At 54.8% G+C, this 13,332-nt stretch overlaps 1 protein-coding gene across 1 annotated transcript in view; it reads left to right on the forward strand.

Moving 5' to 3' along the window:
• The first annotated feature begins 10,270 nt into the window (after window positions 1-10,270).
• WT1 (WT1 transcription factor) overlaps window positions 10,271-13,332 on the forward strand; it is a 31,850-nt gene continuing 28,788 nt past the window's right edge. The window contains 1 exon segment of the mRNA XM_058026633.1: window positions 10,271-10,661. Within this exon segment, the coding sequence (XP_057882616.1) occupies window positions 10,271-10,661 (391 nt within the window).

A 13,332-nucleotide genomic window follows, 5' to 3' on the forward strand; every position in this document is an offset into this window, starting at 1 on the left:
GTCATTGGTCCTTTAAATCTGCCAGTTGGCCTTTTCATTTTGAAAGTTGCTCAGACGTTGGGAGCTCCCACAGATCAAATAGTTAGCGGTGTTATTTCTGCAGCCATCACCCTTCTCCTGGGCATGGTGAAACTTTCAGTAATGCCAAATGGACCTTCCATGTCTCATCAGAAAGCTCATTAATGGGTATCTATCTAGGTGATCATACTTGCTAACTGGATATAAACCCAATTCCAAATCTATAGTGCTCTCAGGTTTCAAAGAGATAAATTACTATGGTCATCACCTTCAGATGACTAAACTTGAAGTCTTTCAAGCTAAGCTTATAAAATTTTAAGTTATGTAGATGAAGCATGATTTGCTTTGTGGAATGATCTTGCCTTGTTTATGGCTAAACCCCACATTCTAGCAGGGAAAGGCTGTGGAAGCTGCATCTTTGAGCAGGATATGATGATAGACGCAAATTATTGTAACTCTGTAGCACAGTGATGTTCTAACATCTGAAGCACGAATTGCTCACCAGTAAGTGATTTAATTATGTAAAAAGTTGCCTTGACATGAACTGCAGTATACATCTTGGAACAATAATTATGTTGTAGCTCCAGAATATATTGTAAGACTGTAAGGGTGGTATGCACTTCCCAGTATCTGCCTGATGTCACAGTGGCAGAGCACTTCGAAAATATTTTGTACATAAAAATTACTGCAGATATGTACCTAACAACATATTCCTTGAAACAAGGACTGTAAAGCAAACTTGGGGTTATTTTTAATATATCATTATTTGAGGGCTTCCTGTGAAGTTGATCTTTCAGTGTCATCCAAAGTTCCCTGTCCTGATTTGACAATTTTATGGCTTTGAACTCTCACTCAGTTGTTCAAGGTGATTTAATCATTGTGTTGTCCCTATGTGTAGAGACTGCCAAATGTCATTGTTTGTAGAATATCTGTTCAATTTGGAGTGCTTCTATTCAGCAGAGGTGCTGGAAAAATGGGAAGGACTAAATATGTGCTGCCTGAAAAAGGGGTAGGAAAAGCTTGGATGAAAGAATTTAGTGGTCTACATGTAAATGAAACATGGAAGCATGAGAGAGAGACAGAAGAATTATGTGGAGTTTGGCAGGAGGATGTAATGAGTAATAGATGGAATGATGAAGGGGAAATAAAATCGGCTGGATGAAGAAAAGCTTCCTGACCACGAGATCTTGTTTGATTACTGAGGTTTCCCAGGGGACTTGTGTGATTTGGGAAAAGTTGTACAAGGCTGCTCAGAGCCTCACAAAGCACAGCTCTTAGTCACCTTACAACGTGGCACCCAGGAGTGGATAGTGCTCCTCTCTTCTAACTGTGTTTGAGGTTCCTGGGATTTGCTGGGCAGCCCAGAGCATCTCCTGAGCTCTGTCTGACCTCTGGCTTCTCTTTTAGTTAGGCTTGATAAATAAAATTACAGATCTTGAAGAAAATCTACCTCCTCTGAAGTTGTGGGCTTGATCCTGGTTCTTTGGTGCTAAGGGCAGGAGGCTGCAGGGTTGGATTGAGCTGTCCAAAGTGACAGGAGCTCTGAAGATGCATTAGGTGACAATTGCAAATGTCTTTGTGTATTTCCTCAGAACTCTGAGCCCAAACCTTCCCAATATCTGCATTGATGTTACTGATACACAGTGTTGGAGTGGAGCATGTTGCAAGTGTTAAATACTCTGAAATCTGTATTTGGCCAGAGAACTTATCCAACTGATTCAAGAACTTTCATTCCACGATAAAGCAGATGTAGCTGTTATGGGGTGTTCGTGTTACCCAATCACAAAATTATTTCATTATAGATCTGGTGTCTGGCTAAAGCTGACTCCAGGAGTTCCTCAGAGAAAAGTTTATCAGATGAAAAATTAAGTGTGCTTGTAGCTGATATTCAACCAATTTGCTGAACTTATTTTGACTTCTGCCCAGATGTTCTGAGAGTAGGTTTATAACTGAGAGTCCATTTGGGTTTGAGCATTTTAGGAAAGGAGCATTCAAAAACCCAGAGGCAGTGAAGACCACATGGCTTCTAGAAACTGGGGAGCTCAGATCATGAAGTCACAAAAATGGGTTTAGAGGCTGCTTTCCTGGTGGGTCTCTTCTGCTTGGCCTTTCAGTACATTCCTTGTTCTCAGGCAGCTTCTCAGGCAATGGGACCCATTTCCTCAAAAGCACATAGAAACTGCACAGGCTGCTGCTGCCCAGGGTGAAACTGAGATCAACTGGGATCGGTGGCATGGACAGTGGGGTGGAGGACACCAAGCTGCCAACAGCACGCTCAGTGTGTGCAGGGATCCATCCAGAGGGACACTGACAGCCTGGAGAGGCTCAGGAGAACCTCATGGAGTTCAGCAGGACCTGGCAGTGCAAGGTCCTGCACCTGGGCTGGGGCAATCCCAGCACAAACACAGCCTGGGCTGAGGATGGATGGATGGATGGATGGATGGATGGATGGATGGATGGATGGATGGATGGATGGATGGATGGATGCAGAGCAGCCCTGAGGAGAAGGGATGGGGGTGTTGGAAGCTCAGCAGGACCTGGCAGTGAGCATTAACAGCCCAGAGAGCCAAATGTGCCCAGCAGGGCAGGGAGGGGATCCTGCCCCCCTGCTCTGCTCTGCTCTGGGGATCCCAGAGGAGCTCTGCATCCAGCCCTGGGCTCTCCAGCAGTCACAGGGCCCAGAGCTGCTGCACTGAGTGCAGGGGAGGCCATGAGGGGCTCAGGGGGCTGGAGCACCTCTCCTGTGAGGACAGGCTGAGAATTGGGCTTGTTCAGCCTGGAGAGCAGAAGGCTCTGGGGAACCTTCCAGCAGCTTTCCAGTTAGGAGAGAGCTGGAGAGGGACTTTCACAGGACAGGAGGAGTGGGACATGGGGGAATAGCTTCACACTGACAGAGGGCAGGGTTAGATTGGTTTTTGGGAAGAAATTCCTTGCTGTGAGGGTGGTGAGGCCCTGGCACACATTGCCCAGAGAAGCTGTGGCTGCCCCATTCCAGTAAGAGTTCAAGGCCAGGGGCTTGGAGCAGCCTCATGGACTGGGAGGTGTCCCTGCCCGTGCCAGGAGGTTTGGAATGAGGTGACCTTTGTGGCCATTTCCAACCCAAAGCATTCTGTGATTCTAAATATTGCTAAGAACTCGATTTTGAAACTGCACACGATCCAATGTCTGCTTTGCTCCCGGGAACTTTCAGAGTTTTGAACTGTGGAAGCCCTGGATTTGAAACAAATCCCACAGAAATGTGAGATTTTTCATGCCAGTTCATCCACAAATAAATAAAACCAAATTTATTGTGAAGATAGTTCTTCTTTGAAATACCTTCTTATTTGAATTTAATATTTGTTATCTCATGGGTGCATGATTAACTCCATATCAGTAGGCACATAACTTGTACATTCTGAGATCTATCTAATGTCTACAAAAGGAACAAAAATAAATCATTTAGATCTGGAACAGTGATCACAATGGAAGTTTCATTTGCAAAGGATTTATGGGGACTTGAAGTGAGTATTATGTTTTGAATAAATGCACCATTGACCAGTATCAGATTTCCATAGGCTTTATCTTGGTTTTCCTAAGCAACTGCTCATAAACTTTTTAATATCTTGACAAACATGATGGTGCTACTTGCAAATCTGTTCATAGAGCTATTAATCTATGATACTGCAATCTAGAGAAAGGAATCACACTTACTTGCTCATTCCTTTCACTATTTCATTTAAAAAACATAAATAACAAGCTGACAGGCTTCCTTTGTGCTTCTTTCTTTCTGGCTAATATGTGATAAATATATCAGGAAAGGTTTGTCAAGGCATCACAAAGCAGGTCTTGGTTCCGATGTGAACTTTACTGAACTCTACTTTCATGTAATAGGAAGAAAAACAAGAGGTAGATTTGATCAGTCTGCACCCTTGACTCAACAGCTACAGCAAACCCTCAGTGCTTTTAATTCCTGTGTCACAGCAGCGCTCAGATGAATTTAGTGCACTCAAACAGACATAAAATCTGAAGGGAAAGGAATGTCCTTCTCGTGAAGAAGAAATTTGACTTCTGAGGCAAGTTCAACACGTGGGTTCCCTCCTTCCTCTCCTTTCTTCCCCCACCTCTCCCTGCAGCTTTGTCCGTAGCTGTCCCTGCACAGCCCATCTCTGCATGAGCTGTGGGGGCAGCAGAGGCTGCAGATGGACAGTGACAGTCACAGATCTGAAAACAGCGACAGCTACAGCCCGTCTGAACTGTGTCAGGTGCTGGGGCTTCTGTCCCTGCCTGCAGCAGCTCTGAATTGTGTTAGATACTGAGATTTCTGTCCCTGCCTGCAGCAGCTCTGAATTGTGTTAGATACTGAGATTTCTGTCCCTGCCTGCAGCAGCTCTGAATTGTGTTAGATACTGAGATTTCTGTCCCTGCCTGCAGCAGCTCTGAATTGTGTTAGATACTGAGATTTCTGTCCCTGCTTGCAGCAGCTCTGAATTGTGTTAGATACTGAGATTTCTGTCCCTGCTTGCAGCAGCTCTCTCTTGGGTTGATGTCCTGAAACCATGGACTTTTCCCACTCAAGCCCACACCAGATATCCCCCACCCACACAAGGGAGAGTTTGCCTGTAAACCTTCAGGTTTGACCAAAAGCCACATTGAGTGGGAAGCCTTGGAATTAAGAACTGGGGAAGAACTCTTGTTTCAGTTGGGGGTACATTTTTGCTGCCTGTTTTTTTCCAGCCATCCGGATGAGTAAAATGAGCTTCCCTGTGGATTGTTGCTGCAATCCACACATAGCAGTAGGTGCAGTCCAGGGAGAGGAGAGACACGCACACCTCCGTGGAGCTGTGGTGACAGACGACTGGGCTTGCTCTGTTTCTAAGGAAGCCCAAGGGCTGTGCTGGGGGCCTGGGGCAGGGGAATGTCTGCCCAGGCTGGGAAGGAGCTGTGGGTGTTGGCTGTGCTGTGCTGCTGGCCTGGCAGGAGGGACTTGCCGTGTTACAACAGCCCTGCCACCCCCTCACAGGTCACATCACTGACACATCACACAGAGCTGTGCTGCAAAATGCAGCCATCTGCCTTTCTCTGCTTACACAAGGTCTCCAAGCACTCCAGAAATGCTGCAGGAGTCCCCCATTGTTCTGGCAAAACTGCTGGCATCTCTTCCACTTCTCTGGGAAAGTATTGAACAGAACCCAGGGGCTTTTGGTTCTCCTCTGCTTTAGGCATTAGGCACATTGTCCCCATTCCTTGTCTTCTACAGTCACCAAGCACCCTCAGGCAGGGGACATGCTTGGCCTTGCCCACAGTGTGGTACAAGTCCTGAGAACTGACATCCTGTGGTTTCAGTGGGAACACTTACTCTACAGCCTTTCAGTCAGGGGCTAATGTGGATGAGTTCCTCGGAGGTGTGTACAGAGAACAAAACCCAGTGAAAAGGGGTTGAGACCCTCAGCTAAGACAGAGCAGTTGCTGGAGCCCTCTTGTTTCCCACTGAGGAAGCACTGTGATCTCTGCACAGGGCTGCAAAAGGGCTTTGCCAGAACAAAGGGAGATTCGGGTTTCACATTGTTTAAGTGTGCTTGTTAAAGAATTAAGTTGATAGATAAAAGGCATGGATGGTTAGTGTTTAGGATAACGTGTTCATGGCCAGTCTGTGAAGAAAATGGGACAGGACAATTTATCTTCTGTCCCTGTGCTGTAATACCCCACAGTTAGCGAGACCTGAGGCTGTGGGTGCCTTTCCTTGCCTGTGAGGTACCGAGGACACTGCAGTGTTTGTGCACTGCAGCTGGAGCCTTTCTAATTCTTCTGAATGTGTAAATGTTTGGTTTACATTTCCAGTATCTACCTGTGCCCAAAGATGGTGTCCCAGGTGGCTCAAAGAATTCTTTGAACTGGTGTCCACGCCAGGTATTGTTAGTGATGTGTTTGTATATCATTGCATTTAGAGTTCAGTGTGCCTTTACAGTGGGATCTGCATGCTACAACCTGGGAGGAATTAATTCCTCAAGTCTCAGTTACCAGACACCCATTTATAATACGCTGCATTTTAGAACATTTTTATTTTCTTCTGCCGAAATAATAATTGTATTACTTTCAAAGCCATTAGCGGTAATGCCAAGAGCTGAGCGTATTACTTAAGAGCTTTTTCCCTAAAAATTTCTTTTGTATGTGAGTAAAAAATACCTATAAAATTTCTATGTAATAGTTTTATTATTTATAAATATAAATATAATAAGTACATAAGTACATCCCTGATTATATATCTAATTGTATATTGACAGATTGTTGTATATCGATACCTAAGACTTCAAAAACGTCACATACTCCAGGTCTAAAAGACGTTACCAGCTTTCCGTGAACTCCTATTCACCAGAACCCCGGCGAGGGCGGGACGCTCAGGGATGCTTTATGGCCCTATGCAGCTCGCTGATTTATACCGAGCCCCGTCCTAGCAGCACGCTAATAAATTTCCCGGAGCCCGCGTGGTGCTCCCGGCCGCGGGCACCGAGGGGGTGCGGGCCGGGCCCCGCAGGTGCGGGAGAGGCGGAGCGGGGCCGCCCCCGGGTTGAACGCGGGGTCAGGGCCGCCAGTCCCGCCGGGGCCGGCCCGGGCCGGGCCCATCAATTTCCCGTGCTCGGTGCCTGCGTCCCGGCGCGGCACTAATGCGGAACAAATTGAGACATATCCTCTCCGTAATTAGTTCCAGCGTTTCCAAGATTTACGGTACAATAATGGCCCGAGCCCCGCCGGCCGGGCCCGGCCCCGCCGCTCGCCGGGGCCGTGCTGGGAGAGGTCCAGCGGCCCGCGGGGGATGCTCGCATCATCCCCGCAGCCACCGCAGGGATCCCCGCCGTCATCCCCGCTGCCTCGGGGGCACCGCAGCGCCCCGCTCCCGTCTGCAGCGCGTCTCTGCTTCTCAAAAATACCCAACAAAACTCTTGCACCCTCAGGGGATAAACAAAATGTCCTCTAGGCAGCGGGAAAGCGTTCCAGTGCCCACGTCAGCCCGCACTGAAGGGGAAGGCTGGTCCCGCCTCGCCGGCTGCCGTGGTGCTCGCAGCTCTCGGCAGCGAGGAATGAGAGATTGGGCCCGCCGTGATGAGTTCCTGCCCCTGTGCCCTCTGCGCTCCTGGAGATGCTTCGCAGCTTTGTTTCTGCGCTTAAATAATCAAACTCCGATCAGCTCCCTGAGTGAAAGGAGACAGATCCCCCTGCGTGCCGTGAGCGCCGTGAGCAGGAGGGGAAGGGCTGGGGATTTATCTCCGTTTCAGTCAGTCTCGCCCACCTCCGAACCGCGGGGGGATCGTTCAGGAGTTCAGTGGGAATTGCCGGTCCCTGAGCTGGTTAGCGCAGCAGAGGGAAAGGGCTGGGGAGGAGGGAGGGGTGGCGGCGGTGCTCAGGTTGAAGCAGCTTCCCGAGCCCGCTTTTCTCGGGATCGAGTGGGACTCGCTGGAACAATCCTCCTCCGGCTATTGTTTAACCTTGCAGAGCACAATCGAGGAGTGAGCGTTATCAGAAATTAGCTATGGAACCGCGGGCAATGAAGCCTGTCAGAGTTTTGGATCGGGCCGCGTTTGGAGGGGACAGGGCAAAATGTTTCGCACCGCCTAGCTCTGGAAAGCGACAAAGGAGGAGCTGTCCCCTGAGCTGCCATCTCCTCGGCCATCGCTTTCAGCTGGGCACCCAAACCCCTCGATGCAGCACAGGGCTGAGCTGAGCCGAGCCGGCAGCTCCGGGGTCCAGCCAGCCTCGCCAGCAGCCGCGGGGAGGAAGGATGCGCTAATGGCCAAGGGGTCGTGTTGTTTCACTGCTGGAAAGTGAGAGAGGAGGAGGTTTGGAAGGACTTGGGCAGTTCTTCCTCCCAGGTGGTGTAATGCAGAGCTAAGCGATCAAGAAAACATTTTTTTTTCCTTTTCACGATGATTTATCAAGCTAGGTTATTTCAAGAAAATAGAAAACCCCTGTGCTAGCTCGAAAAACAGCCCTCTAAGGGAAACGCATTTCTGTTTGCTCCTAGAGAGCTCTAGTTTTTATGGGAAAATAAATACCCCGCTTAGGCTGGCCAAAGACTTCCATTCCTATATGTAAGGTGTCCGTCGCAGAGCCGGTGATCGTAGAACCAATCATAAAATCGTTTGGCTTGTGAAAGACCTTTAAGGTACCGAGTTCCACCAACCTGGTGTGTCGGTCCGTCGCGGAAAGGAGCCGAGCCAGCAGCAGCCCCTGTCCCGATCCCGCAGGGCAGGGGTGCCCGCGGTGTGCGGGAGCCCCGGTGCGGCCAGAGCGGGAGGCAGAGCCCGAGCCCGCGGGCAGCAAGGTCAGCGCGATGTCCCCGCATTCACAAGCGCCGTGTCTGAGTTTGCCGTGGGCTCTGAGGTGGCACGTCCTCCTGTGAACTTGGAGGATATTAATTATCAGCAAAAATAACGAACAGATATTTCGCCCTTATGTTACGCGCGGAGTTTTGTAATAAATAGATGTATGCGCCAAAAGAGAGATTTTTAAAGAGAATTCAATGAAATAGTGAAAAAAAATTTCACTAACAACAAAAACCCGACCGTTATGACTAATTACTTTTAAGAGAAAATGAAATTATACTCGGCTGCTCCAATAACGACCTATTTTAATTTCTTTTGTTGTAGCATTTACCCTTTGAATCTTAAAAACATCTCTCCGACGCTGACGATGCCGGCGACAACCTTGGATGCCGCGAGGGGTAGGAAATCACCGGGAACACAAGGGGCTCGGCGTGTCCTGCGGCAGGTGAGCCTTTCCGGCGCCTCTGTCGCTGCTGTCGCCGCAGGGGAGAGGGTGAGGGTGCGCGGGGGTGACCCCGGTTTGCGGTTGTGACAACGCGCACGGGACGGGGCCGGTGTGAGAACCCCGCAGCCCCGGGTGATGGATTATCTCGGTAATCCATGGGTAGCTCTGCAGGAGGGCGGCAGGATTCCCCTCCTCGCCCTCGGAGAGAGCGCGTCCTGCCCGCGGCAGGCACGGCGGGGCTCTGGGCAGTGGGGCTGGGTGCGCTCCCGAGCCCTGCCGTGTGTCCTGGCAGCGGGAACCGTCCGGGATAGCGTGTCCCCTCCGGCCGCCGCCCCCGGGATGGAGGAGCCGCTGTCGGGAGGCTGGGGAGGAAGGAGAGGCTCCGGGCCTCCCCGGGAGCAGCGCCAGGTGAATGTCCCACAAGCAGGTTACTCACAGCGCTGCTGTCCTCCCCCGCCCGCCCAGCTGCTTCCTTCCCCTCGCACTCAGGCAGCTCCGAGGGACGGGGCTGGGGCCGGACACACGCCGGTCCCGGGGTCCTTGTAAAGGGCTCCCAGCTCTCCCCTGGCCCGGCCCGGGGTGCGGGGGCCCGGGCAGGCGGCTCTCGGGAGCTCCTGGAGCCGCTGGTTCCTCCCGCAGCGGGAGAGGCACCTGGAAAGGCACTTTCCCCTCTCGGGAACGGGGTCCGCCCGGCGCGGCTCGGGTCACCTGCCCTGGTTCCTGCAAGGGCGGAGGCTTCTCCGCCCGGTCCCCGGGGCCTGGGGCTCGCCGCCCTCGGGAATCCCCACGGACACGCACGGAGCTGGCGGGGGAAGTCAGCCAGCACGTACTTGCTGGCCACCTGGACCCCTCTAACATTCCCGCCAGCCTCTCCCAAAGCGGAGGGACGTTAGGGCGAGATTTAGTGGCGCTTGCACCAGGAGAAGGGTGGGAGTGATGTGTAGGGGAGATATATTCTCCCCCAGCCGCCTCTCCCCCTCCATCCCCGGCCCGGCCGTGCCTCCCCTCCCTCCCCCCGCGCGTCTGCTCCGGCCGGGTTCAGCAGAGCGGGCTGTGGGCAGCCCCTCGGCGGAGGTTGTGTGAATGGAGGATCGGCGTGGCTGACTCCTCCTCCCCTGCAAGCGCCTCTATTTGAGCTTTGCAAACTTGAGGGCGAGCAGGCATCCGAGGTGAGGCGTGCGCGGCGGCTGTGCCCCCCTAGCTCGGACAGGCGGACGTTCGTACGGACAGACAGACACGCAGACACGCGCACACCGCGCTGCGAGCGGGTGCAAGCCCGGAGGCGATCCTGGAGAACAACCTTTCCCTGTCGCTGCTGCCGGCTCCCGCAGGGCTGGACCCGGGGAGCTGCGTCGCGGAGCAAACTTCCCCCAAAGGGCTGAGCTCGCCGGCCTGGTGCCTGCAGCCGGAGCCGGCCTCCGGCTTGGCGGGCAGGGGCCAGGTGTCCTGGAACAAGTGCGGCCCGGGGGGAGACTGGCTGCCCGGCGGCCGGCAGAAGGTCTGCGAGCAGATGGGCTCCGACGTGCGAGACCTGAACGCGCTGCTGCCCTCCGTGCCCTCCCTGCCGGGCAACAGCAACTGCACCATGCCCGTCAGCAGCGCGGCGCAGTGGGCGCCCGTGCTGGACTTTCCCCCGGGGGCCTCCTACGGCTCGCTGGGGCCGCACTCCTTCATCAAGCAGGAGCCGAGCTGGAACGGGTCGGACCCGCACGAGGAGCAGTACCTGAGCGCCTTCACCGTACACTTCTCCGGCCAGTTCACGGGCACGGCCGGCGCCTGCCGCTACGGGCCCTTCGGCGCCCCGCCGCCCAGCCAGCCGCCCTCGGGCCAGGCTCGGATGTTCCCCAACGGGCCCTACCTGCCCAACTGCTTGGAGAGCCAGCAAGCCATCCGCAACCAGGGTAAGGGCCGCGCTGCCGGCATCGGGGGGCGGCCCCCGAGGAGCCCGCTCAGCCCCGCAGGGCCGCGCCTGATGGAAACCCCGAGCCCGGTGTTTGTCCGAGCCGGGTTTAGGCGAGGCGGCCCCGCCGTGCCTCCCTTCCCTCCCCGTGCGGCGGCCACGTCGCTCCGTTTAGGAGCTTTAGGAGCCCCCACCCCTCCTGCGGGGCAGCGGATGCAGCGGGGGCTCTGCCAGGCGGGCTGGAGCCCCCCGGCCCCCTCCCCGGCCTGGAGCAGCCTCTCGCCTTCGCAAAGGTTTGTTTGGGCCGGAGACGGCACAAGTCCTGCAATGGAGCTTGGGGCCCGCGGCCCGAGAGAATTCCCGCTGCGTATCTCGGGGCTGATGGGGTGGTGGCGGGAGTAAAGCTCCAAACTTCGTCCTGAATCCGAAAAGCGCTCTGTTTTCAAGCCCCTTGTCGAATTAACCTCGGAAGCGATGAGTATTCCCGGGCTGGAATGCTCAAGCGGGGATGCCTCGTCCTTTCTTGTCCGCATCTCCGCGGCCGGGAGCGGCTGTGCCGTAACTGCCCGCGGTGCCCTGCGAGGCTCCCGAGGGTTGAGCGGCCGGGCAATGGGTCACCCGCATGTGGCGCCGGGGGCAGACCTCATCCTTCTTCTTCCAGTGCCTGCAGTGTAAGCATTTGCGCCAGGGAGAAAGGAAAAGGGGCCAGAGACCTTTCGGGTGTCGCTCGCCCTCGTTCAGCTGGCCCCGGAGGGAACGGGGTGTGCCGGGCTCGGCCCGCACTGCCCGGCCGAGGGCAGCGGGGCAGCCGAGCCTCCGGACACCGGGACGGGCAGAGAGTGCCAGAGGGGCCCTGCCCGAGCGGGATGACCCGGGCCGGGGTCTCTGTGCTTCTAAGATGGGGCTCCCCGCACCCAGCTCGGGGTTGCTGTGCCCCGCGGGGGCAATCGCGTACCCACGGAGGGGCTGGGACACACCGTCCGGGAGGGCCCGGGGGGTTCGGGCTGCGGGGCGAGGGGCAGAGCAGCGGCCGAGGCCCGGGCGATGTTTGCAGCGAGGGGCAGGGGCCGTTCAGCGCACACCTGCCCCGGGCAGGGGCTGTTCGGCACACACCTGCCCCGGCCAGGGGCTGTTCGGCACACACCTGCCCCGGCCAGGGGTTGTTGGGCACACACCTGCCCCGGACAGGGGTTGTTGGGCACACACCTGCCCCGGGCAGGGGTTGTTCGGCACACACCGAGCCCGGGTTGTTCAGTTCGGCACACACCGAGCCCGGGTTGTTCAGTTCGGCACACACCTGCCCCGGGCAGTACCGGGTCGCGGTCCCGGTGCCACCGCGCTGCTGCCCTCGGCTCCCGGCCCCTGCCCCATGTAGCAAACTGCAGAGAGGGGTTCCTGGGCCTTGCTGCCGATGCCGGCCGGGAAAATGGGCGGCATCCCTGGAGCTGGGGAGAGGCTCGGCCCTGCCGAGGCCCCGGAGCCGCTGCGAGCCCCGCGGGGTCCCAGCTCCAGCTGCGGGACGGGGAGGGGAGCGGCCCGGAGCCGGGACGGGGACTCTGACCGGGAAAGATGTATTTCGAAAGACAGCTGAAAAGATTTTAGACCTTGCAGGGGATTCATAATCGCTGGGCGGAAATAGGGACGAGAAAGCGGAGAGAAGGGCGAGGGAGATAAATTCGAGTTGGCGAGGGACAAAAATAGCTGCGAGCCCGCTCCATCCTGGCGTGCGGGTTTCCCCAGCCCGGGGAGAAACCGAGCCTGTAATGGCCCAAGCCACGGAGCCCACGCTGGGCTCTCCTCGGGCAGGCACGGCACCTGGGGCTCAGCCACAGCTGTGTTCGGTGGCACACACAGAGAGGGCTCCTACGGCAAGGAGAAATTCGGCAAAGAGCAAAGAGTGTTTGCTTCTTCTTTTTTTTTTTTTTTTTTTTTTTTTTTTTTTTTTTTTTCTGGTGTATGGATAAAATGTTCCTGCTTTGGCTTTCCTCAAGGTTGAACTTTTTTTTTTTTGCTTTAGAGGTTCCTCCGACCGTGGGAAAGACGCTACCTTGGCTCTGTGATGACATTTCTGCCAAGTCTGGGATGGGATGGGGTGGGGGGTAGGAAGCTAAGGCTTTGAAACCTCTGCCCAATTTCCCTCTTCTCGTTTGCCTGCCTCTTTCATCCAGCTGGGCTCCTCCAACAACTGGATGCCTCCAGCGGGCCCCGTTCTCCACCAGATGTACAACTTTCAATTATTTTCAGCACATTTTAATCAGGCCTAGTTCTGATAACGCCCTAATTAAAGAGACCTCACTATCGGCAGCTCGGTTCAGAACTCAACTTTCTTATCACATTCCTGAAGCTTTGGGTCAGGCAACACCGGAAAATGCGGCCAAAACCTCGTCCTGCTCCGAGCTGAGTTTTGAAGGTCACCGAAACTCTGTGGCGGGCCAAAAGTAACGTAGAAAGTGTCAGTGTTTTCTGAAAGCGAAAAAAGAGACGGAGGGAAACGGGGAAAAGGGAGGTGAAGGCTGAGCCTCTAGCCTGAGGGCTGAGGGAGGAGATAAGGAGCGAGAAGCAGCTGTGGGATGGGAGCCCGCTGGGTACCGGCCTGTCATCGCTGCCCGGCGAAAGGAGCTCTGCTCCCGGGGTCAGCGCCATGCGAGGCACATCTGGCCGGTCCCGCTCCC

The sequence above is a fragment of the Melospiza georgiana genome, chromosome 6 (genome assembly GCF_028018845.1).
Source record: "Melospiza georgiana isolate bMelGeo1 chromosome 6, bMelGeo1.pri, whole genome shotgun sequence".
NCBI lineage: Eukaryota > Metazoa > Chordata > Aves > Passeriformes > Passerellidae > Melospiza > Melospiza georgiana.